At 38.2% G+C, this 25,891-nt stretch overlaps 3 protein-coding genes across 4 annotated transcripts; 1 reads left to right on the forward strand and 2 right to left on the reverse strand.

Moving 5' to 3' along the window:
• Positions 1 to 322: 322 nt before the first annotated feature.
• Positions 323 to 6,511, reverse strand: bag3 (BCL2 associated athanogene 3). Its single transcript, XM_077581531.1, has 4 exons — positions 6,159 to 6,511; positions 3,963 to 4,298; positions 3,509 to 3,859; positions 323 to 2,378 (listed from the first exon to the last, which is right to left on the reverse strand). The coding sequence occupies exons 1-4, from the start codon at positions 6,354 to 6,356 to the stop codon at positions 1,407 to 1,409; spliced, it is 1,857 nt and encodes a 618-aa protein (XP_077437657.1). The 5' UTR covers positions 6,357 to 6,511; the 3' UTR covers positions 323 to 1,406.
• tial1 (TIA1 cytotoxic granule-associated RNA binding protein-like 1) lies at positions 5,988 to 16,892 on the forward strand. Of its 2 annotated transcripts, none has more exons than XM_077581533.1 (12): positions 5,988 to 6,107; positions 8,225 to 8,321; positions 8,591 to 8,689; positions 8,808 to 8,862; positions 8,936 to 9,023; positions 11,001 to 11,076; positions 12,842 to 12,950; positions 13,039 to 13,134; positions 13,221 to 13,305; positions 13,387 to 13,510; positions 13,607 to 13,752; positions 14,863 to 16,892. In XM_077581533.1, the coding sequence occupies exons 2-12, from the start codon at positions 8,310 to 8,312 to the stop codon at positions 14,984 to 14,986; spliced, it is 1,014 nt and encodes a 337-aa protein (XP_077437659.1). In that variant the 5' UTR covers positions 5,988 to 6,107; positions 8,225 to 8,309; the 3' UTR covers positions 14,987 to 16,892. The 2 variants fall into 2 exon arrangements, with proteins under 2 accessions (XP_077437659.1, XP_077437658.1); XM_077581532.1 differs by lacking the exon at positions 5,988 to 6,107 and adding an exon at positions 7,604 to 7,813.
• Positions 16,893 to 17,023: 131 nt separating this feature from the next.
• pkd2l1 (polycystic kidney disease 2-like 1) lies at positions 17,024 to 24,177 on the reverse strand. The gene is made up of 15 exons (XM_077582170.1): positions 23,901 to 24,177; positions 23,661 to 23,774; positions 22,635 to 22,762; positions 22,288 to 22,541; positions 20,492 to 20,716; positions 20,196 to 20,424; positions 19,949 to 20,119; positions 19,676 to 19,857; positions 19,474 to 19,594; positions 19,292 to 19,390; positions 19,088 to 19,209; positions 18,891 to 19,008; positions 18,635 to 18,768; positions 18,402 to 18,540; positions 17,024 to 17,595 (listed from the first exon to the last, which is right to left on the reverse strand). The coding sequence occupies exons 1-15, from the start codon at positions 24,175 to 24,177 to the stop codon at positions 17,482 to 17,484; spliced, it is 2,427 nt and encodes an 808-aa protein (XP_077438296.1). The 3' UTR covers positions 17,024 to 17,481.
• Positions 24,178 to 25,891: the final 1,714 nt, after the last annotated feature.

A 25,891-nucleotide genomic window follows, 5' to 3' on the forward strand; every position in this document is an offset into this window, starting at 1 on the left:
AATAAAGCAAAAAGGAAAAGGGAAGCTACCCGGATAAAAGGAGAGTCAAGAATCAACATTGGCCCGGATTTCACTCGCTGGCATGAGCTAAAAAAACGACGCAAAGCGCTTGTCCTCATGGGAAAAGTGGTCTTCCTTCAGACATAACAATACCGCTTTTGTCCATATGGCGTCGCCATAATCAATGTAAACTGAAAGTTCCTTAGTATTGCTTTAAGGATTAAATTAGGATTTGGGGTTTTATAGTTGTTGTTTTTTATTCAAGTATCTGTGTGCGTACTTTTGCCATCTCTGTTTAGTGGAGCAAAATATTAGTCAGAAATACTGTCAAATACAATTTATTTCAACAATACCAATATGACTTGCTTTCTACAACGCATTTGTCTGCGACTCATCACCCGTGATTGATACTTAAGCCACAATCCGTAATTTGTGAGGGTTATAAGGCATTACAGAGGGCTTACCTTGGTGACAAATCATTACACAAATCGTGCGAGGCTAATCATAAAACTAATTTTAATACTTTTCAAGTGATAGCTTGGTGTCATCGTATTGCACTTTTAAGGCAGTTTTTGTCTGTGATATTACAGATTGTGGCTTTGGTGTGTCTGCAAAGAACATTCTAACAATCTGTAAGTGCTGATTGTCTCACATCACAGGTCCATTTGTCTTAACACATTCATAAATATAGTAAAATACTATATAGTGAAATATAAATACTTGATAGATTGCATTGAAATTACATTACCCATGTCTATACAAACACTCAAAACACATCAAAATTGGTGTAACAAATATTTCAAAAATGATGCTGATCATTCAGTGTGATACATTTCCACGATGAAGTGCAAAGATGACAAAGTAACTCACGTACCAAAAAGCAGCATCCTAAATGACAAAATTATTGTCGTTTTCGCCACAAAGCAACTCCAACATTGTAATAAAGGGGAAATGCTTTTGTGTTGACAGCGTTTTGCAGCGAGTTCAGCTCTAAAGCTCCAAATGTTTGCACTCTTCATGCACTGCATACAAACAAATGTGCCGACTGGATTGAGTAAAGCTCCATACAATATTGAATAAAGACAAAAGGCATCTACACGTAACATTCATTAAGAAAATACTTGTCTTTGTTGTATGATAAATAAAGGCCTCTTCATCAAACTCTGATTCGACTCAAACTTCATGTCAACACCTTGCTCATGACAGGTGTCTTATTATGAAGACACTAGCACAATACTGAAGGCAACAATGTTGTCTTGAAAAGCGTGACAGCGCAGAGCTCCCATCAATTATGTGGTGAACGGCAAAAAAAAATACTAAAACTGCTAATGAATGCATGCAAGTTTCACAAATACTGTGCAGAGTGTGATCTCGTTCACTATCAAACAAACACTTCCAGCTTCTTGTTAGGATATCTCCTTTGCCATCTCCACATTCTCCTTGGTGATCATGCTGGGCTCTCCTTTCTGTGTCATGCTACCTCCCTCCGCCAAGTTCTCACTCGCAGGTCTTGTGGACGGCTCCTCCAGTCGCTCCAGTTCCTCCAGTATGGTCTGAACGCGACGGACGCCATCCCTTCTCGCCTGCCGTACATCCACGCGACCTTCCGGATCAACTGAGTCTAATGCTAAGAGCTCTTTGGTCAGCAGTTCCTCCAGTAACAAATATTTCTTATCATTCTTTTTCCCTTCAAAGCTTTTCACCTCTGCTTCCAGTTTAGCAACCCGCTCGACTATCTTCTGTACTTTCGCCAAACCTGGGTGGACGGGACACTGGGGCGGTTGTTCAGCCTCTGCCCTGACAGGCGGGACTTCTGCGGCAACAGCCGCTGCTTCTTCATGTGCTTCTGGCTCGGTGACGTCGGCGGTGTTTTGCTCCGCTTGATGGGGCTGTGGGAGGTGTTGTGGTAATTGCTCGGACTGTGGAGACGCCTGAGTCGGTGCCTGCTCGAATTGCTGTGGCTGCTGAGGCGCAGGCTGTTGGAAGTGTTGATGTTGCTGAGGCGGAGGTTGTTGGAAGTGTTGATGTTGCTGAGGTGGAGGCTGTTGGTAGTGTTGATGTTGCTGAGGCGGAGGCTCTTGGTAGTGTTGATGTTGCTGAGGTGGAGGCTGTTGGTGGTGTTGATGTTGCTGAGGTGGAGGTGGAGGCTCTTGGTAGTGTTGATGTTGCTGAGGTGGAGGCTGTTGGTAGTGTTGATGTTGCTGAGGCGGAGGTTGTTGGAAGTATTGATGTTGCTGAGGTGGAGGCTGTTGAAAATGAGGCTTTTGGCCATCAGCATCTGTGCGTAAAGGCTGAGAAATCTGGATGTTCTCTGTTTTTTGCAGAGGGCTCGTTTGTTCCTGCTCCACTTTCTGAGGTGGCTCTCTCATGATGATTTGCTGTGGACAATCAGAGGTTTAAATACTTGGATATCTGGACCAATGTGAAGTAGGGCTGGATGATTATGGGAAAAATACTCATCACGATTATTTTGATTGAGATTAATCATGATTATTAAAATGATGATTATTATTATTATTTCAACTACTCAAAACTATGATCATAGCCGTACGCCCATTCATCCCTTCACGTTGAACACTACTCTTTTTGTCATGTATAAAATCATGTGAAATTCAAGCCTCTTGCATTTTCATTCTTCATTTTCAAACTTAAGCATTAAGCTTCATATTTAGTTTAGCTTATGTTATTTTCATAAGTCTGGGGACTTAGTGGGCTAACCTGGGACCTTAAGGATTGTATTTTGTGCTGTCATGTGGAAATGTGTGTTGGTCTGACAAAAAAAAAAAAGTTATTGGATATTTGTATCCTTAAATTTTGAGGAAAGGAAATAAAAGTAATTAAATTAGTAAGAAAGTAAAATAAGTATACTAAAATAAATAGCAATTGAAAAAAAATAGCGGATGTTCCTGCACGTCTTAGCATCTTATGGGCAGTGTGGTGCTGTGCATTTATGGTGTGTACACACTTACAATGATAACAGAAGAAATTTGCGATTGAATTTTATTAAAATAACTAATTTTTCACAGATTGGAAAAAATGTGTAATATTCTTTATTTGAAGTAATACCACTTCAAAGCCAATGCTTATTTCCTGTTAGCATTTTAACAGACTCCTCCTTTAGGATTAGCGCTGGGCTAGCTATGTTTTAAAAACGAAGCATGTTTTGTATTTAAATATACAGTGGATGTAATTCTTCTTGTCGTGGGTTTAGTTTTACAGTTAACGCCAACTGGGGTGTCATTAAACAGCTCTAAGGACGCTTAGGGACGGCAGAATCACATTGATTCGCTCCGGCCTAAGTTGCTAAAAGCAACACGGTGGCGGTGCATTCAGGGTACTTTCGCAATGTAGTGAACTTGTAAACGCACCATAGCGTTCTGCACATTAATTGTTTTTCTTCGATTATTATCGTGAGAAGCAAAAATCTAAATCACGATAACATTACGATTAATCGTCCAGCCCTAATATGAAGTCGAAATCTGTGTGCAAGTCCTTGTGGTGTACTTACTTGTGGTCTTTCTCCCAGCACCTGTGTTACAACAGGCGACTGACTTCTGATATTATGTGGTAGGTGAATGGCAGCAGTATCTCGGTGCTGGGGATACAATACGGGAGAAGCCCTTTCTCGAGAAGGCTGCATTGCTGCAGAATAGCCGGGCCATTCATCCTGCTGAAGGCGGTGGAAGGGTTGCTGAGGCTCTGAATAGGGGACGCGCTGACAGTGGATGGATGGATTGATCTGCGGCTGTGCTTGCGTTTGGCCTCCTCCACCCTCATGAATTACTGGGATTGGGATGTAGCCTGCTTGAAGACCAGTGCTGCTGGGCCGTGGGAGTTGGTTATGTGGGCCAGTATAAACCTTGAAAACAATTCAATAGGAAATTGGGAAGGTTTAATACTCATTAATGCTACTGAATTGCAACCAGAGAGCACAGTACATTTAGTCTTAGTTATTGACCAACCTCTGCTGTTTGGGATACAGGTGAGCTGGATTTTCCAGTACCCGTGGAGCAGCTGTCACCAGGTCCGTGTAGAGGTGATCTAGGCCTACAGTGAAAGCCTGGTGTGGGCGAAGGTATCCGCCCCTCTGTCCTGAAATTCTGTGTAGTGGTTGGTTGGATGTACGAATAGCACGGGTGCTGTTGTTGTTTGAGATCTGCACCCTCGTGGAAGACTGGGATTGGGACATAACCTGGACGGAGGATGGGGTGCTTCATCTCTTTCACAAAGGTCTTCTGCATCTCCTCGGGGCTTGGTTCTGGTGGGGAACTGGGTCCATTTGTGGACACTTCCCTAACCTGAAGTATGTACACATGAACTGAAATGTAATAACAAAATTGACAGCAGTAAAGTATAATATTACATGCAGCAGTAGTAAATCAGACAAACTCAATTGCAGATATCCTTGAACTTAAACTATAGCAATACATATTTTATTTTTCAGGTGTTTCAAATTTTAAGGAATTGTGCTCCAGCACACACACACACACAAACAAAAAAGATTTTTGCTTATGATGCTCATAAATTATTCAAGTTCCTACGCCTCCATAAATATATCTACATTTAAATTGAGTCAGTCCAAAATACAGTACAAATAAAGATCCATCAATTTTCCGTACCGCTTATCCTCACTAGGGGCTCAGGTGAGCTTGAGCCAAACCCTGCTGACTTTGGGCGAAATGTGGAGTACGCCCTCAACTCGTCACCAGCCATTCGCATGGCACATATAAACCAACAACCCTTCACAATCACATTTATGGATAATTTAGAGTAAGCCCACGCAAGAACGGAGAGAACAAACAAACTGCACAGGAATCCGGCTCCAAAGCCCACAAACTCAGAATTGTAAGGCAGATGTGCTCACTGTGCCTAATCCAGAAAAAGATGAAACTTTTTTTTCTCCACAATGTAAATAGTTGTGTAGAAAATCGAAGCCTAAAAATGATTATCCTGACAAATTATTATATCGGTTTAGGGTAACATTTCAGGACAAATATTACCTAAGATACATTTTGTATTATACTAGTTTAGATGTCCTTTCATGAAGATGCATGTGCTATTATTTGTGACCCTAGCAACTAAGCAAATAGTTTAAGGTATTATTTGTGGTTTGGAAAATGAATGGATGAAGGCGCTGTCAAAGTTTTTTGCACTCAGTTGTTCACTGATTCATTCATTATTCTTGCTATAAAATAAAACATGGATTATCAAAAAAATAATACATCTATATGCATACAGAATAGAATCATACCAAAAAACAGTAAAAATGTTGCTGCTGACAAATACTATTTGTGATTAAAACCTATTTCGTATTGTTGTCAACATGACAAGTGTCTAAGGCAACTGCCAGCAATAGTCAAGGCGGAACACCAGCAACAGGTTTATTCAGAGTTAATTGATTTCTGCCTTGTTCTCAAAGACGTCAACACAATAACTGCATTTCAATGCCACTGCCATTAAAATGATTAGGCACTTTTTCTATTTGTTTTCTATCTAAAACAAAAGTTATGAAATATCAGGGAGTGACCCTTTGCCCTCTGCCATTTGAGTATGGGACGCTGCACATAGGCAACAGCATTGCACCCATTTTATCCACGGACAGCTGTCCTCTTTCCAGCAGCTTCTGCCTTCGACAGCGACGTCTGACTGAAGATTAACAAGTGGCAGCATGCGAGCCCCCCTGTCCGTCCCTCGTCATTCCATCAATCTCTCTTTTTTTTCTCTCCGGATACTTCCAACGAGTATGATATAATACGCAGTAATCCTAACATATAGACGACACCCTGGCCACGGTGGTCCTGCGTCAAGCCTTGTAAGGGAAAAGTTTAATATGAGGACATCGCGGTTTGTCGCCATAAACGAACTGATATTATAAGTCAAAGGTGGTCTTTACATATACTGCAGGATGAGTCACCGAGTAATTATGTAGTTAGATCAGCACTCGGGGACAAAACAGGATCGGTGAGGCGTTCGAAATGGCTCGTGAGGTGTGCGTGAGGGGGAGTTAAGGGGGCAAACATGGCCTATAGTCAACACCGTTCGTGACATACACACTAGCTAACTGCGCACCTCGGAACATTTAACGGGTCGGAACAACCATGATGCAGGTGATATAGCACACGCTTCTCAATACATCAACTTTATCGCGCCGCCGTTACCTTTTTCGTGTCGTGTCGCGGGTCATTCCAGGTTGTGGTGCGGTTGTTGTGATCCACGAAGAAGGGCCAGCCGGTCTGGGGGTCAATTTTGACTTCCCATCCGAGAGGCAAGGGGTCGTTGTCGTTATTCGCCATCGTCGTTGTCGGCGACTGCGTCTTCATGCCGTTTATGCTTCTGGCTGCCCGACACTGAGACATTTAATACCGGCGACGGACGCTTTAAAGATTCCTTCAAGTGACGTGGAAAAGTGGGCTGGAAGTTTCTCGAAATAGCTGGGTTAATGCTGGGGGCGGACAGCGCTGGATACAGAGGCATGGCTTCGCTCACCAATGTCGCGCAGCACACCCCCAACCACACAAACAGGCACGCAGTAAACATGTTTCAACATTTGAGAATTAGGCCTACCTTTTGCCACAATCAGGGTTTTTTCATTAGTTACCATTATTATCCTACACCAATAATGATTTATAAATTGTTTTACAGCATCAACAGGGAGCTTTGAAAAGTTTTATTTTAAGAATACGTTTCTTTACTGGACAGGAGTTGATTTGTGTGTGTGTGTGTGTGTGTGTGTGTGTGTGTGGGGGGCGGGGGGGGGTCACCACAGCTAACAAAGAGAAATTATTTCTCAGATCTAACACAGCTACAATACTGCGTTTATAAAAGTTTTAGGCCACAGTTAGATTTGCAGGGTTTGTTTTTTAATCTGTCGGGAATGAGATCCTGCCCCAAGTGAAGGAGTTAAGTACCTTGGGGACTTGCTCATGAGTGAGGGCAGGATGGAATGGGAGATCGACAGGTGGATTCGTCTGCTGTGATGGCGACACTGTATTGGTCCCTTGTGGTAAAGAAGGAGCTGAGCCGAAAGGCGAAGCTCTTAATTTACCGGCCGATCTATGTTCCTGGCCTCACCTACTGTCAAGGTGGTTCGTGACCGAAAAAACAAGATTCCGGATACAAACAGCCAAAATTAGTTTCCTCCGCACTGGAGAGTCTATCTCACGGTTGACATGGGAACGTCTTGGGAAATCCCGGGATCAGTACACAGTACAATGCTGTGCACAAATACAATTATCCATCCAATCTGTGTGCTACTTATCCTCAAGTTGCAGGTGCTGGAGTCTATTCCAGCTGACTTCGAGCAAGAGGCGATCGTATTGAATTGCATAAACAACACACTGGGGGGAGGTGAATGAGGTGAAGGGGCAAAAACAGATTAGAAAATAAAGAATGTTTATTATATTATTTACCACATCATACTTAACCTTTAGTATTTTTGTAAATATATTAATGACCAAATTATTTATGGGAGACTGGAGACATTTTTAAGAGGGATTTAAAGTTTCCAGTAAACAAGGGTTCGATTCTATTTTAGAGATTTAATTCCAGACTTTACCACAAGTTTTGTTTTTCAAATAACAATCTGTCACACATGCACAGTCACAGAATACGCATGCGCTCTCGATATTCGTGGCGTAGTAGCATGACGTAAGCCTGGTGTCCGGTTAGCTAGCTTCTGGCTAGTTAGCAAGTTGATAAAATTGCGTACCGAGGAGCCAAGAAACTGTAGCTTACCAACGAATAGATATATTTTTCATTGCTATTGGTGACTGTCGACATTGATAATGGACGACGATTCCTACCCCAGAACTCTGTAAGTTGCAATAGCTTTACCAATCTCCGAAACATTTGCTGCGCTAATTTCGAAGAGCGGTTGCTAACTTAATTTGCGCTGCCAACACGAAATCGGGTCTTTATTGGTTTATATTTCAGCTAACTGTGAAGTCGAAAACAACAGTTTCGCAAAAGAGTTTAGAACTTTTGTTGTAGTTCGTTGAATATGTTCCGTAACCGTCAGTGGCGTCAAACTACAGTAAATGTCATGAGCAGCTAAATTAGCAACGTTAGCCCGGCGGGTTGTGTGACTGTCAAGCGAATCGAACTAAGTTACACAAACACGTTAACATTTTTAGGTTAATTGCGCACAAACCTTTAATATAGTATCGACATTTGTGTTGTTGTCGAATTGTTGGAGATTTTTTAACAGATGGTTATTCCCTTCCAGGTACGTGGGAAATCTCTCCAGGGATGTGACTGAAATTCTAATTCTACAACTTTTCACTCAAATAGGGCCCTGTAAAAGTTGTAAAATGATCACTGAGGTAAGTGAACAGCATATTTTGGTGATATATTATGATAATGGGGTAGAAATACAAAATTAGGTCAACATAAATGCTAACAGTGACTACAGATTTAATGTCTTTGTGGAGGCGTGAAAATAAAATACTGCATTGGAAATTTAAAATTGGCAATGATTTAATCTTTCCTTTACTAATGAAAAATATATGACTGGAATTTTAGGTTGCCGTTTGATTTATACAGCATAAGTGAAAGCCAAATTAACTTTTTGGTCTGACTTTTTCTCTTGCAGCATACAACCAATGACCCCTATTGCTTTGTGGAATTCTTTGAGCACAGAGATGCTGCAGCAGCCCTAGCAGCTATGAATGGACGAAAAATTCTTGGAAAGGTTTGATACAGTTTGTGATACACATTTAGTCTTTTTGAAATTGTGTTACTATTGCTTCTTGCATAGAAAGTGCCTGCCTGGCTGTTTGAAATTAAATGTTTTCTGTCTGTATTTTCAGGAAGTCAAAGTAAATTGGGCAACCACTCCCAGTAGCCAAAAGAAAGACACATCCAGTAAGTAATGACCAATTATGTACTGACACTGAAAAGGTAAGATCTCTTTAATATTGTTTTTATTCTATTCTAGATCATTTCCATGTGTTTGTGGGTGATCTAAGCCCCGAGATTACCACTGAAGACGTGAGAGCTGCATTTGCACCTTTTGGGAGTATCTCGTAAGTTTGTTGGGTTGTTGTTGTTTTCATTATTACCGCCTTAACATAAATGCTTACCTATAAGAGTTGTTTTGTCACCTGTTCTCAAGAACTTGCATTTCCCCAGCAATAACATTTGTAGAACACAGTTCTCAAAATGTTTAAGTACCACTTCTTTAAGAAGACAGAAGAATGACATTGATAGCTGTTGCATAGCATACTGTATATATAATGGTCCTCTGGTAAAATCAGGAAAGTGTCTTTAACAAGATGAGTTGGAAGGAAAACAAATGCATACCTCTGCCGGTTTATTACAATTTTGTCTAATCACTTTAAATTGATTTTTCATTCAGAATGACTGTTTGAGCAGTGGCAGAATTTTGGGGTTTTGCCATCATCGGAAAGACAGAAAAGCTGTAAAGATGTGATTGGAGTGTAGATTTTATCTTTAAAATTCCCACAAATATGGCATTTACCATTTAGGAAATAATGTCAGATAATTTTATGCAGATTTACATGGCCTCATATTACAACAATAAATAGAGGGAGACATGGTCTTCAATACTTGCACAGAAAGGCCACAAATATTGAATTTAGGTGCCTTCAAAAAGTTCAGTTGTTCTTAAGAAAGGCCAAGTTAGGTGACCATTGGTGTTTTGTTAATCGTTTTCAGCTTTTATTATTATGATGCTGAACAAAGTGTCTATATTTCCTAAATTGTAAATGATGTTTTTTTTGTGAAACCTTTATTTCAATCTGAACATCTAGTTGTTCTTAAATCACATCTCATTTACCGAGAGATCTGATTCTTTTCAAATCCATGTTGGTGGTTTATATATATATATATATATATATATATATATATATATATATATATATATATATATATATATATATATATATATATATATATATATATATATATATATATATATATATAGACATTGAAATAGTTACTATACATCCCACCGTGCATGTAAAAAAAGAAAAAGAAAGATGTAGATCTGCCAACATAACTAAAACCTGTAACCATGCCATACCAAACCATGTATACTGTTTGGATTTGTTTGATTACCAATCACTGAATGAAGTGCTCTCTTACCGTTGTTAACTTGTGTTTTCTACATTGTGTCAGCTAGTGTTGCTCTTCTTTGCATATTTAGCATGTGGTAAGTGTCAGCGCAATGTAAGCTGTGTATATGAACCTGAACAGCCTTTAGATGTGGGTCTCAGTAAAGTAATAGCATTTTGGTTATTTTACAGAAATGCTCATAGGATTGGACAGGAGCTTGAAGGCTAACAGCAAGGAACTGTGCACTCTGGAGACTCAGATGTAGTTTTTTCTCTATTTATTCCATTTTCCTCTGTCTTTTTTTGTAGATGCTCTGTCTTTACGTGATATAGCATAGATTATCACAGTCAATATTACTGTAAATGCATTCCTCTAAATCTATATTTAAAGTGTTTCATTTTCAATTGTATACTAAGTTTTGTCGCATTAAGGTCTTCTTCCCAAATTTCTGAAAATTGTCAATTTCTCAAAATTTGCAGCTCCCCAAATGCCATACTCCGTATTGGTGGTAAAGAATTGACCAAGGAATATACCGAAATCTAGCCATGTATGCCATTTCATTCCTTTTTTTCTATAATTTATTCTATACATTTGTAATTTATAGGACAGAAGACTAGTTTAAGAATGCATGGTAGTGTACGTCTTATATTTCATGAGATTAAAAGTAGTAGATAAAGTGGTGCTTTTGTGGCAATAAATTCTTAATACATCTTAAAGTTGTGTAAATTTGTAGACTGCATGTACACTTTACTTCATTCTTGCTTTTGAGTCAGCGAGTCAGCACTCAGTCCAGGGTCCTGATAGCTACCAGTAATATAGGACAGTGTAGAGGATTCACAGTTCAGTGTCTTGCGTGGCTCCTTTTTTTAGTATCATGCAAATTTGACTGGAATACTCACTGAAAATGTTTTCACATTTTGCTCCAGAGATGCTCGTGTTGTGAAGGACTTGGCGACAGGCAAATCAAAGGGGTATGGATTTGTGTCCTTCTACAACAAACTGGTAAGGCTCCAGTGCCGCACCACAGATGAAAGGTTATTTCTTTTCCTGTTTATTATTCTACTCTTTTTTTTTTTTTGTGGCAAATATATGTAGAAGTGCATAGTTACACACACACACAACACACTGTCATAACTACATAATTTCCTACACAGTAATTTTTGTAGAGTACATTTTACTCTAAAAAGAGTCTGTTTTGGGCCCACTCTAAACAAAGTAAAATTTACACTTGGAAGAAAGTAAAATATTCAAAGTATTTTTACTGTGTACGAAAGAATTAGCCTATCCCATTACATTTTTTATTCATTTTATTTAAAAAAAAAAAAAAAACATTACAGAAGGGTTGAGGAATAAACTCATGACCTTTAGCTTGGCCACTCTACCACTTGAGCTTTGCCACTCGCACTGTTTGCTAATATCCAAAAGGAGACCAAAAACATTCTCTCGTGCGCACAAAATAGCTGGAGTAAAATTTACTCTGAATATTTTACTCTCTTCCGAGTGTAAATTTTACACTGTTTAGAGTGGGACCAAATATTATTTTGAGAGTAAAATATACTCTACAAAATGTTCTATGTACTATAATATTGTTGAGGATAACATGCACAGAATAATTTGTAGATTACAAGCCCAAATGTAATTAGTGAATTTACTCAAATAGTGGCCATGCCCAATTAGTCAGGCCTGCTGCACACCGAGCAAAATTTGTCCGAACGCGACTGAAGTGCACCATAGCGAAAAAGTGAGTGGTCAACCCGCAACCTGCTTCTGTGGAACAAATGTGACCCTTTACATAGATTGTACGGCAGGGGTGTCAAACTCATATTAGCTAAGGGGCCACATGAAGGAAAAGATTTTACCAAGTGGGCCGGACTAGAAAAATCAATGTATTTAACTTAAAAACATGTGTTATATGATATCTACCTGTTTTGCATATATATTGTTCCCAGAATGCATAGTGTGGTGCAGTTAATAAAGTTATAGGACGTTAATCCATGTCATATGTGTTTGTGTTACCAGTAGCTAAATGTGTGCTGTATTCAGCACGTTTATGTTTGATTTATGTCGGTCTATGTTTTAAAAATTTTTTTTATTAATGAACCGTAACTTAAGGTTGTGTGTAAAATGACATCCAGGTCAGTTCTGTGTAAAAGTCGCATAGCTCATCTGAGGATTGCTTGTGAAATTACAAATTCATATGTTTTAATTTTGGCCGTCTGATTAATTGGTCCGACATTACAATTTTTTTCTTTCTTTGGAAGATGATATCACAAGCTCTATTAAAACCATTGGTGGGCCTGATCCGGCCCGCAGGCCGTACGTTTGACACCCCTGGTGTACGGTATTATTTTTTAATTAAATTTAAGGAAAAAGCCACAGAGCGGAAACAGGCAAGAACAAAGAAGACAGTGTTGTGATATTTTGAGACTGTTGGTGGTGATCGATCACTCCATGCATTGTGGCGACAAACACTGTGCTTTCCAGCCACAGGCGCATATTTTAATAATAATAATAATAAATTGGTTCAAAATATATCACTATCTTCGATTCATTGTTCTTGCTGTTTCTCTGCATTTACCGTTTGGGCCCTTTTTATGATAATACTCTAAAAAATTTGTCTTTAAAGCTAATCTCCCCCCTTCTGCAGTTAAAGTAACCTGGCCACTATTTCTGGAAATTCAGCCTTTTCAATTATTAACCTACTAATCAATACACAGTGATGGATACAGTAAAGTACCAATTTCAACTTCTTGATTTGTTGCTATAGGATGCAGAGAACGCCATCGTTCACATGGGCGGGCAGTGGCTCGGTGGACGCCAAATCAGGACCAACTGGGCAACACGGAAGCCACCTGCTCCAAAAAACTCACAGGACAGTAAGTTTGGAATGATTTTGCTCTGCTGATTCAATGGAACTGGTGTGTGAAATTATTTTGTCACAATTGTTTTTTTATTTTATTTTAGATAGCTCAAAACAACTGAGGTTTGATGATGTTGTAAGCCAATCCAGTCCACAGAACTGCACCGTGTACTGTGGAGGGATCCAGTCAGGACTGTCTGGCAAGTACTTCTCATTTAGTGTTCCGTTGGATCTTTCACTTTTGACCAATGTACAATAGATGACTTTTTCTCTCTAATTATCTTAGATACATTAATGCGGCAGACCTTCTCACCATTTGGTCAGATCATGGAAATCCGAGTCTTCCCAGAGAAAGGATATTCTTTCATCAGGTAATGGCAGCATTTGGCCACTAGATGTCAGCCAAGTTCTCTGTTGAATGAAATTGCTTGATATACTCTTCTCCTTGAAAGGTTTTCCTCCCATGACAGTGCTGCCCATGCCATTGTGTCAGTTAATGGCACTGGCATCGAAGGACATATTGTGAAGTGCTACTGGGGCAAAGAATCTCCTGATATGACCAAAAGTTCGCAGCAGGTAGAGTGAATAATGAAATAATGTATTTGGGTATGATATTGCTCGAATGAACATTATCATTGTTTGGAGTCTGTTGACCTGATTTTTTTGTCACAGGTTGAATATGGTCAGTGGGGGCAGTGGAATCAGGTCTATGGAAGTCCACAGCAGCAATATGGGCAGCAGTATGTGGCTAATGGATGGCAAGTTCCCTCCTACAGCATGTATGGCCAGTCATGGAACCAACAAAGCTTTGGTGTAGAGTATGTATCAACTCGTGCAACGTTTCATTCGTACGGAAGAGGATTAGGGCCAGTGAAGACAGAGAAAAAAAGGTTGGCAGTATTCTCACTTTATTCTCAGAATTCTCACTTTAAAAATCTGAATTCTGACTTTAAAGTGAGAACTCTGACTTTGATCTCAAAATTCCGACTTTAAAGTGAGAACTCTGTCTTTGATCTCAAAATTCTTACTTTAAAGTGAGAACTCTGACTTTAATCTCAAAATTCTTACTTTAAAGTGAGAACTCTGACTTAAATCTCAAAATTCTGACTTTAAAGTGAGAACTCTGACTTTAATCTCAAAATTCTTACTTTAAAGTGAGTATTCTCACTTTATTCTCAATTCTTACTTTAAAGTGAGAATTCTGACTTTGATCTAAAAATTCTGACTTTAAAGAGTGTTCTCGCTTTATTCTCAATTCTTACTTTAAAGTGAGAATTCTGACTTTGATCTCAAAATTATTACTTTAAAGTGAGAATTCTGACTTTGATCTAAAAATTCTGACTTTAAAGAGTGTTCTCGCTTTATTCTCAATTCTTACTTTAAAGTGAGAATTCTGACTTTGATCTCAAAATTATTACTTTAAAGTGAGAATTCTGACTTTGATCTCAAAATTCTGACTTAAAGTGAGAATTCTGACTTTGATCTCAAAATTCTGACTTAAAGTGAGAATTCTGACTTTGATCTCAAAATTCTGACTTAAAGTGAGAATTCTGACTTAATCTCAGAATTCTGACTTTAAAGTGAGAATTCTCAAATCTGAATTCTGAGAATAATTCTGAAGAATTCTCACTTCAGAGTCGGAATTCTGAGAATAAAGTGACTATTCTCACTTTAAGTCAGAATTCTGACTTTAAAGTAGGAATTCTGAGAATAAATGGACAATTCTCCCTTTTTAAATCAGAATTCTGAGATTAAAGTCAGAATTCTGAAAATAAAGTGAGAATCCTGCCAACCTTTGTTTTCTGTCTTCTTTCTAATCCTCTTCCGTACATTCGAGCCTTAGACTAAAGTATCAAAATTAGAACACATTTGCTGAATACTCAATTTATGCATTAAACTCGCTTCATAATAATCTATTGATTTCACAGGCAGTCCCAGTCGCCCGGCTGGGTCGGAGGATTTGGCTCTCAATCAGCTCAGGCTTCAGCCTCCGGAAATTCAGTTGTGTCCAACCTGCCCAACTTCAACATGACTGGTTACCAGACACAGTGAGCTGGTCCTAAACACAACTTACTGAGAAGAACCAGCTCTGGTCAAACCATCATCGTAAAGCATCGATTCACCTCATTGGACAAATAACATTTTTAAATGATAGTGCCCATATGTTTAAAATATTTTTTTCAAATGAAAAGTTCAGTATATGAACACGCTCCCACACAAACATCAAATGAATCAATCATTGTGTTGTTCCCACTCCCCCTGTGCCATACATTGGCCTCTTAATTCCTTTTAACAGGGATTCAACAGTAATAATGACCGTCATGGTACACATAACCTTGTATTTGCATAATTACATTCTAGAACGTGACATCAGTCCACCTTGTAATGCACAGGAATGGAACCAGCCTGTTTTTACTCATGTTGACCAGAGCAAAGAGACAACAGGTCATTAAACAGAACATTAAATTCATTAGTCCTACTGGACAGTATCCGAAAAACTCCTCCCTTATCAAATTTAAAATGAAATAAAATTAAATAAAAATCACATCACCCTGTGCATCCAAAACTATATTTGTGTCTTTTGTTGGAATCTAACAAATCTAAGTTTTGTTTGGTTGGAACCTTAAACTACAGCAATACATCAACAACGTTCGTCACACTTCTGGGACAAATAAAAAAATAAATTTAATATTTTCAATTTGTGACTTATGGTCTTGTCAGAATGTTCATGAACTGCTCGTGCTTGGCGCATTTTCGATTCTTTGATACAATAGGTGAGAAAGCGCCACAAGTGTGAGTTGATATTTTTAATTTAAGTGTGTACAAAATAAGCGTCTCATATAACTACCATTGCAATGTGCCACGGCAACCTTACAGCGTTGGTTTGTTTTCAGCCAACAGCCATAAAGTCACTGCAGTTTTGATATGAATGAAAAGTGCTTTGTAAATAGAACTCCGGAAATAGTTTGCAGCGCACAACAATTTCTATAGAGTGCTGTGGCGTTCAAATAATTGCAACAGTGGAGGTATTTCTTGGTTTACTTTAATAAGCAAGGATAATATTACTTTCACTGTTCCTTTTTTTTTTTTGAGTGATCAACAGCATGTTCTTCGTAAACTGAAATATTTGTGTTGGCACACATGTCTCATAGCAAAGGAAAAACTCGAGAGGCTCACTGATGCATTGAATTCAAATGGTAAATAAATAAATAAAAATCATTCTCTTGTTCACAGATACATTTTTTTTGCTGATTCTGGGCTGGTTTCCTAGAGGAATATAGTCTTCTTCCTTTTCATTGTTCTTGTCCGGTCAATCCCTGATACCTGAGAGAGCATTTTCTAATCAACCCCCTTTGTAATGAAAAATAGAGCGTACCTTCTTCCTTTAAAATTGTGATTGCCTAATTTATCTTAAGGTTATTGCATGTTATTGGAAGGATTTGTAAATATGGCAACTTTTTTTTTTTAAAGCCAGGAAGCACCATTTTTGCCCCTTGGTGCACTCTGAATTAAAGGTTACTCATAGGCACCTTTCCATTTGGTTTGAAATGATGTGCCATTTGTTTGATCACATGTAATAGTAGACTATTTGGTGACAATTTATTTTGTGGGTTGGAGGTCGTTTAGAACTGGTTGGAATAACAAACCAATTGAGAAAAAAGGGTTGGATGTTATGAAAAAATGTCATCAGTAAATATCAGCCGGGATGCCCCTTAATTGGCCGATTTTTAAATTGTCCGTTTAGCCTTTTTTTTTTTTGGAAGTAGCGGCAAAGCAAATGATGTTTTAGCTTGAACTGCACGATTGTGACGTGCATATATATTTGTTGCATAAGATATTGAATGTAATGACAATTTGGTTTTCGTGAAAAATAAGTGATGTTAAAGCTGGAAATGGTTTTCATTAGAAAATAGAAAACACATGTAGCCACTTGAAATAAAGACACTTTCAAACCAGATCTTTTAGTATGTTTTATAGACACGTATTTTTTAACTGCATTTACATGCATCTAACCAACACACTTTGCTCACCTGTTTTTGAGCATTTGCAGCTCAAGACCTGGACAGACATGAATTTAATATAGCGCAAAGAAGTTGACAACCTTTTGAGTAAGTGGTAAAATAACTACATGTGTTCATAAACTATTTAGCAACTATAACTTAGCCAGATTTTAGGTATTTATGAAAAAGTTATACTCTGTTGAACAGTCTATTTAGATATGCCTCACACAACACTTCAAATATGTAGTTATATATTTAGTTGGAATCTACAACACTTTACATTGTAGTTGTCTAAATATTTGAGCTTAAACATGTTACCTTTATTCTAATGCTGATGTCTAGAAAGCAAATCAAATTAAAATGCATATAATATTTACACGTCAGTGAAACTTGACTGGTCAAAGCTCATACGCACCACAGCGTTAATCTTGGAGGATTTTCAATAAAGAAATCTTACTTTTAAAGCATTAAAATATTTTATCTGGAACTCGTTCTTCATCCCAAATGGAACGGATTCCATTGTCACATTTCAAGATTTTTTTTTTATCACATATGACAGTCATATGTGGGAATGGTGCAAATTCTTCCTGATGGCAGCGCAGCCTTTGTCCCTCGGTCCACACAAAGCAGGGTGCTCCCGTCTGAGGCAGTTTTATCCGCCTGCATGGGGTAATTAGAAAAAGAAGTCTCATACATCATGCCAATCTTATTTGCTTCGTGATTAATCAGTTACTTCATGTATGCTGATTGTAAAGGACAGATTTTTTTTTTTTTGCTTATTGAAGGTCATTTTATATACTTGTATTAAGCTTACAATTTTAATGATATTATTCAACACAAGCTGAAATGTTTTGTTGGCCAAAGACAAAATGTGTTGTTTTTTAATTTTTTTATGTTTTGTGTTTGCCAATATGATTTCTAAAGCTCGGAAAAGAGGACAAAGACTGTTTTGACATTTTTTATTATACAGTACTTTGGTGCCATATCATTTGATTGTTTAGTGCCTTATAAGCCCGTGCGGGTTGGGCGTATTATTGTATGCGTGATACAATTTGATCTATTGGCGCTTTACGTCGACACCGCCGCCATATTTGATGTGGCAGATCTGCCTGTGAACGAATGCAGGGCAATGGACTAAACTTTAAAAAAAAAATCAAAATTAAAAGCCTACAAAGTTTATGGCTTTTGTTCAGCCATACACGTACACGCACGCACACTCACACACTAATAATATATTTGGGGAAAGCCAGAGGTACCCAACCTTTTTTTTTTCTTTTTTTTTTTTTAAATCTGGTGATAATGTATTTATACTATTTACTTCTATATGCAAGATTTCATGCCTTGAATTATGACTTGCTTAACTTAACTTATAAGTAATAGTGCTTGACACATCTCGCTTGAAATTTAGCAGGGACTTGACTTTTGCCCACATGTAGATAGTGCCGACTCTGGATGCATTTACTCACATTGTGATTGGTCACCAACTTCCCATTGATTTTGTTTAGTTCAGTTATGTCCTCTATCCCAATTTTCTTCAAAATCAGCTCAATCTTCACTCTAATGCCAGACATGGCACTTTCAAGATGGAGAACCTGCCTGGACAATCTGCAATTAACAGGAAGAGAAGGTGAATCGACTTGATTAATGTCAGATGCAATTTAGACATTTATTTTATTAAAAATTTTTTTCGAAATGTGACCTTAGGAACTGTTCTCGGTCTATAAATGTGTGACCAGAGTTGCTCTTTTGGTCGCTTAAAATCACATGAGGCTTTTCCCCTAAGTCGTTCCCATAGTTCATTCCAAGATTGTTGAGTTCAGCAGCAAGGGCATCCTGAGAAAAATAGAAACATTCAAAAGCTTTATCAGATTTGTCCATAAAACCCTCTGTTACATGGGTTGACAAATCAAAATATTTTAAATATTGTTTCGGTCAAATCTTGTTACTCTACAAACCCTCTTTTCCTCCAGCTCTGTTTTCATCTTTTCCTGTTCATCCTCATCTAGAATGTGGTTCCCATCACGGTCAAACTGGGAGAAAGCTGCAGTAATTTCATGATCAGCATGTCCCATCCTGCAACAGCATCAGAGTGGCGAGGATTATGTTTAAATCATTTGTATTACAAAATGAGATCTTTATCTTTCCCGCTTACTCTTTTAAAGTTTCTCTAAAATCCTTGAATTCAATTTCGCCCGATCCAGCACGTAGAGCCCGCTGGACATCTGATATTTTCTCATTTTTAAGTTTCAGCTTCATGAATGTTTTCATGTAGCTCTAAATAGAAAAAATCCAAATTATGTGAGATCGTATTTACAGTATATGTTAAACATTTCTATATCATAGTAACTTTTGCTACCTGTTTGATGATGTCGGTTATCTGGAGCTCATCTTTTTGGGACGATAGCTCCTCTTTCACCTCAGAATAGGTGTCATTTATGATGGCAAGAAACATGTTCTGAAGAAAGATGAAAGGGTAAACTCTAAATATATACCGTGTGATTTTTACTTTCAAATGACTGGCGCAGCAGGATGACTTACTAGCAGGACAAAGAAAACGAAGAAAACGTAGGTGACAAAATAAATTGGTCCGAGGACTCTGTTTGCACGGTCAATCGCGTCATAATCAAAGTCTCCTAGAATAATCCTGAACTGGGTGAAGCTGCAGGAAAAAGATGGAAAGACTGCTTAGTTCAGGTACAAGACAGTTTCAAGTTATGCTGCTGTTTTGGATATTTCTTACATGCACTTGACAAAGGTGCTGAAGGATTCCACTTCAGTACCAAACAGCAAATATCCCAGCTGAGCGTACGCGAAGAACACAATAAAGAACATGATAGCAAACCCCACAATGTCTTTGGCGCAGCGGCCCAGTGTGGAGGACAGCTGGGTCATGGTCTTATTGAAACTAATGTACTTGAACACCTACGTAGACAAGAAGAACACATTATTTTTGGAATGGGGGCAAATGTCAAAAGTGACAGTGGAATGAATGTGGCCGTATTTTTTTTTTTACCTTGATCCATGCAAAGAACAGGTTGACCGCATTCATATTGTTGTATTGTGTTTGCCAGAAGGCCAGAAACTCAAAGTCAGCATAGATTTCTGGTTGGTCCAACAATTTGCCAAGCAACTTATCCACTTTGACTGTACGGAAAATATTGAATATAATGGCAACGATGGCGAGCTGGAATTAAGAAACATGTTAATTGATTTCATTAAGTCAGTGACACCTGAAACAATTCCTCTGAACATATTCTTACCAGTATGACGACAATATCAAGTATGTTCCAGATGCTTTTGAAGTAGGAGAACTTATGTATTCGAAGCTCAAGTATCTCCTCCACAACGTAATAGAGGATGAATAAACAGAAGACCATCTCACAACCCAGGATGAAGTAGTCCCAGTAGCTGATGTAGCGAATCAGCTTGACTGTTCGTATCTGGTAGGAAGGGATAGCTCCGCCAGTTGCCGGGAATTCCACTACCAACCTGTCAACAGACTGACGTCAAACACAAATTGCGATACAAATCAATCAATTTGGGTTTCAGTCTGTACCTGATGACGCAGAACATGTTGATGTTTGCATTGTAAGTGGAGAAGTCGATGAAGATGGCCCTGGTTCCTCGATCCAGCCAAAGGTTCTCCTCCAGCTCCTTGAGTACAACTGTGCTTTCCTCCTTGGTTCGACCCAAGTCTTGGTAGTATCCGGCTCCACTGTAGGTGGTCAGCAAACCCCAATGTGAGGAACCCTTGATCACTTTCTCGGTGTGGTAGCTCCATCTGCAGAGGCAACACGTGTTATCTCAAGAAGACAGCTGTGGCAGACACCATCAAACGTGAGTATTTTCCTATGTGCAGTTCCTGGTTTGGAGGGGGAAAGCCTCCTGGTTGGCTGCTACGGAAGCACGTACAAATATGGGCACGCTTCCCCATATTTGTAGGTGCTTCCGTAGCAACGCTGTCATCCTTTGGTCATCATCAAGAAAACTAAGTGCAGTGTGAAAAGGCCTTATCTCTTGATTTGAAGAATAGTCATTGTGTATGTTCAACTTTTAACGAGAGTGGGTCACCATTTTTTTGCGTCCCTGTAATTATTAACTAGATACTATTTAGCTAGCACACAAGGGTCAGCAACTTTTCCTGTCAAAAATGCAATTTTAGGCCAAATAAATAACGAAGTAATAATGAAGGAAACAGTGTGTTAGTGTTAGTCTAATGTACTGACTGAGGGCGTAAAAGCTAATTAGCATTATAATAAAAATATGCAGCATCCAATACGTAGACATTCTTTTTCTCCTACCTTTCGTCTTCCAATTTTAGAATTTTTTGAGGGAATATATTTTCAGACTTTGTTTTTCATACATTATTAGACTTTCCTGCGGTTCTCTCAAATTTAGATATTTTTGGCCATTTTATGGACATGTTATGGTCATTTTCTGCCTCTCTTCCTTTTTTAGACATTTTATGGCATTTTTTGACATTTTGTTCTGCCTTTTTTATTATAAATTTTCTGACATTTTGGGCAATTTTTTGGACATTTTATGGTAATTTTCGGGATTTCTTCTTTTGTTTTTGAACATTTTATGCCTACTTTTTGAACGTTTTCTTTTCGGCCTTCTCTTAATATGATTTTCTGATCTTTTTTGGCAATTTTGGGGACATTTTAAAGTAATTTTCAGGAATTCTATTTTTATGGGGGGGGGGGATTCATATTGTCACTTTTTAAATGTTTTCTTTCATGCCTTTTTTAAAATATTTTTTTGACTTTTGGCATGTCCAAAGATATTGTATGGTAATTTTTGGGATTTCTAATTTTGTTTTTGAACAATCTATGGCGATTTTTGAAACATTTTCTTTTCTGGATTTTTTTAAATTTTGTTTTATTTTGGCAATTTCATAGACATTTTATGGTAATTTTCTGCTTTTCCTCTTCCTTTTTGGACATTTTATTATCACTTTTGGGAATTTTTTTAGGTCATTAAAAAAAACATTTTATTCTACTTTTCTTTTCTTTTTTTAACAACTTAAAATTTTTGACTAAATAAATTCATTAATATAAAGAATATTTAATCTAAATAAAAAAATAATTAAAAATATATATTTTATACTTTATTTATTTATTTATTTATTTTTATAGAAATCCCCAGGAAGGGACTAAAGCGCCACATGTGGCTCCAGAGCTGCAGGTTGTAGAACCCTGAGCTAGCATATAATCACTAGTTAATTTATTGTGTTTTCAGTTTTATTTAGTTTTATTCCAGTTACTGTAAAGTCATGAGTGGTGAGGCGGCACCATAGACCCTTACATCGGCGAGCCGCCACATAAAGAAGAGCACCAAGGTGTAACTCACGCTGTGCCGTTGATTAGACCAAAGTTGATATCATCCTCCTTCTTCTCGTTGTAGACATCGTAACATCCGGTGATCTCATCCTGGAAGTCTTTGTGAACTTTGCAGGAGTTGTTCTTGATCTTGATCTGCCTCATCCTGGGAACTCCCAGCAACATGTTCTCATAGTAGATGAACGACTGATCTCCACTGTCCAGTGACTGGTTATTGTACCATTTAGTCCAGTAGAGGCCATCTAATAATGGTTCTTGAGCAAACTGTTTATACAGAAACAAAAATCGTCAATATATCCCCCGACTGCTTCCTACTGTGGTGAAAAATGGAAGAAATCGATATGGACAAATACTCACAGTCCAGAAATCCCCCATGGTGCTTATAGACTGAAACTTAACCCCACTTTCTCCAGCTGCATTCACAAACAGGTCCGTCATGGCTTTAGTGTAATAGTAGGTGCTTGAACTTGTCATACCGTATGTCACTGAAAGACAACATCGCGACATTGTTACTGCCTAAACACGATCCTTATCTGCCTTTGCTCAGGTTCGCCTTCCTTAAATGTTGCTTCTTTCAGTGCTCCCAAGATAAGACACGTCAAAGGCAGGACACACACAAGCCATCATGGGACGCTTGTTCTTTGGATGTATTTATGCGGGTCCAGATTAGAGGCTGTCATTTGTTTGAGGAGAGAGCAACGGCAAGCCTGACGCAAATAGCCTCATCAAACAATGTCAATGTAACGCAGGCAAACAATGCACGAGGCCACATGCTCTTATCGCTAAAAAGCAAAAGGGTTTGTGGTAGTGTCCCTTTGACGGCTAATGGCTGGCTTGACAAAGGCTCTCGGGTGGAGGGATGGGGAGGACGTTTGTTGTTGGCATTAAAGCAGGAGTGTGGTGGAGGATTTTTTTTTTTATGGGAAGCCATCCATCCCAATTTCCTTGATACACTTTCACTCATGCCCTCATTTAAAAAAAAGAGAGAGAGAATTCACAAGTCATTTTAGAGCACTTTACCTTTATTCATTGTAAAGGGAGCATTTTTAGTTATAAATTTTCTACTCTCTTGTATTGGGTCTCTTTAGATAGATAAGTTTGAACGCGCTTCCTATAAATGAGATGTGTCCAAAATTGTTACAATAAAATATTATTACATTTTTGGGGAGAATTTTAATAAAAGAGTTTTTATTACTTATTATTGACATTTTTGACCATCCAAACACTTATATGCATTCACTATAAAATGTGACTAAATTTACCATTTATACAAGTTTTTTTTAATCAAAAATGCTGTATGAAATCAATTTAGTCATCTACTGTATACCATTCACATTTCAGGCACACACACAAATATATTCTATTGATCTGATGATTACTTACAAAGACAAATATCCACCAAAAAGACCAGATAGACCACCAACTCCCGTAGAGTTGTGCGGACAAAGAGTTCCCGGTTGTCGGAAGTGTTCTCAGTCAGTGTCGTACCCCACAAGCCTATCAAGAATATTGAAAAGAACCAGAAGAAGAAAACAAAGAAAATTCTTCTGTTGTTGGCAAAACTAATAGACGATGAATAAATGCGTATTCCTAGATGAGCGTTTAGATTCGAAGCCAGCCTACCTTTAATGAACGAACAGCAGCCTCCGCGTTCCTTCACCAGGATTTTTTTATCAGCCGAGCGTGGCTCCTCTGGGAACGGGCCGGGGATGTCCACGTTGTACATGCTCTCCATGGATCCCTGGAAGAGGGGCTGTGTGTTGTAGACCGTGCTCACAACTCGGGGCAAGGGCGGCGAGTCGCCAATGAAACCTTGGTTCACCCATGAACCGATGTTCTCCAACTCACATTCTACCTGGCTGGACAGGTGACTGTCGGCACGGTTGTTCAGACTCTTCATGGTGCAGGGTCAGAGAGGAAAGTGAAGCAGGGCGGTGTGGGCAGCTTTTTGAATACCTGCTCGGTGAGATGGTTATAAGGAGTAGGTGACATAAGCGTTGTGGAGGGGAGGAGCTGGCGGTCCCGTCTGCAGGGGCGTTTGTTGTCATCAGATTTTTACTTGACAAAGTTGCTAGAGCTTGTTGTATCTGGTTGAAAGGCCATGTGGGGTCCATCAAGGGTCAGTCGTTAGACCCCTTTTGTTCTGTCTGAATATGTTACCTTTTGGGTCAAAATGACAGTGTTGGTTATCCTGGCTATGCAGATGACACACAATGTCTCCCAAAGGACAGCGGGTCAAGCAGCGTGCTGTGTCACTGTATAGATCAGGGGTCTGCAACCTTCGGCTCTGGAGGGAGCCACATGTAGGCTGTTTAGTCTCGCTCCTGTGGCTCGGATTTTACATATTTATTTGTATTTTTTAGGTAAATTAGATTAAAAAATATATATATAAATTCCCAAAAATGTCAGTCCAAATTTTTTGAAAAATAAGATTTTTTTTTTAATAAACCTAAAAATGTCCAAAATGTGACCATAAAATGCCCAAAAAGAAAGAGGAAAAGCAGAAATTGGCCATAAATGTCCATGAAATTTCCAAAAATGTCAGAGAATTTAATAATTTAAAAAAAAAAGCAAAAAATAAAATGTTCAAAAAGGAACCTAAGATGTCCAAAAACAAAAAAAATATTACCATAAGTCATTGTAAAAACAGAGGCAGAAACGAAAGCATTTGAGAACTAAAAAAATGTCCAAAAACAAAAGAAGAATTCCTCAAAATTACCATATATTTATTGTACACAATATTGCCCAAAAAAGTCAGGTTTTTTTTTAAGCAGAAAAGAAAATGCTATAAGATGTCCAAAAACTAAAGAAGAAATCCCCAAATTACCTTAACCCCTTCGGACCTGTAGATGATTGCAATGGACATGACATATTTGCGTGTCTAAACCAATAAAAACACATAATTTGGATGATGTCAACACTTCTGGTTCATGATTGGATCCTAGCTAACCAATCACAATCGCAAGTTGATTTTCTTGATGTTCATGTTAAAAATGTTACATATAAGTTTGGTAAGTTTACAACACGTTACAACCATACTTATCCACTATAATCAATAAAAACATGAGATAACCCACCCAAGTTTTTCAGTCAGCCCCGAGTATAAATGCTTTTAAATCCAGGTTACAAATTTACTTTCATTTTTTTTTGTTTTACTAGAAATTTTAGAAACCTACTTTTTATTATTATTTATTTATTTTTATTTTTTATTTTTATTTATTAATTTTTTTATTCACGTTTTAGCCGTTTTTAAAGTTTTTTGTTATGTGTTTTAATAATGTTGCTGTTGTTTATAAATGCTTTTAGGTGTTGTGTCTATAGTATTGTACACTAGGGGTGTGCCCAAAAAATCTATTCTCATGAGAATCGCGATTCTCATTTAGTATGATTCAAAATCGATTTTAAATGTCCCAAAATCGATTTTATTTAAACTATTTTATACTGTATTCCCTTTTTTGTGTATGCCTTTATTGGGAGCGCTGTTCATGTTGTACTAGATTTGGCCACTTAAAGGCATTGTGGTTCCACGCGGTCTGATACACTGTTAAGTTTTAGCCACATTAGAGAGTTGAAGGAAAAAATCACAATCTAGTTATTCCAATAAAAGTTTTTTT

Source organism: Vanacampus margaritifer, chromosome 12 (assembly GCF_051991255.1).
Source record: "Vanacampus margaritifer isolate UIUO_Vmar chromosome 12, RoL_Vmar_1.0, whole genome shotgun sequence".
Taxonomy (NCBI): Eukaryota; Metazoa; Chordata; class Actinopteri; order Syngnathiformes; family Syngnathidae; genus Vanacampus; species Vanacampus margaritifer.

Coding starts and splice junctions, on each gene's coding strand:
- pkd2l1 (XM_077582170.1), bottom strand. CDS start 24,177: ATGAAGAGTCTGAACAACCGTGCCGACAGTCACCTGTCCAGCCAGGTA. Junction 19,595..19,675: donor AGCACCTTTGTCAAGTGCAT/GTAAGAAATATC, acceptor TTTTTCCTGCAG/CTTCACCCAGTTCAGGATTA. Junction 19,391..19,473: donor TCGTTTTCTTTGTCCTGCTA/GTAAGTCATCCT, acceptor ATCTTTCTTCAG/AACATGTTTCTTGCCATCAT.
- tial1 (XM_077581532.1), top strand. CDS start 7,785: ATGGACGACGATTCCTACCCCAGAACTCT. Junction 8,322..8,590: donor GTTGTAAAATGATCACTGAG/GTAAGTGAACAG, acceptor TTTCTCTTGCAG/CATACAACCAATGACCCCTA. Junction 9,024..11,000: donor GCACCTTTTGGGAGTATCTC/GTAAGTTTGTTG, acceptor ATTTTGCTCCAG/AGATGCTCGTGTTGTGAAGG.
- bag3 (XM_077581531.1), bottom strand. CDS start 6,356: ATGTCTCAGTGTCGGGCAGCCAGAAGCATAAACGGCATGAAGACGCAG. Junction 4,299..6,158: donor CGCGACACGACACGAAAAAG/GTAACGGCGGCG, acceptor TACATACTTCAG/GTTAGGGAAGTGTCCACAAA. Junction 3,860..3,962: donor CTGTATCCCAAACAGCAGAG/GTTGGTCAATAA, acceptor ATTGTTTTCAAG/GTTTATACTGGCCCACATAA.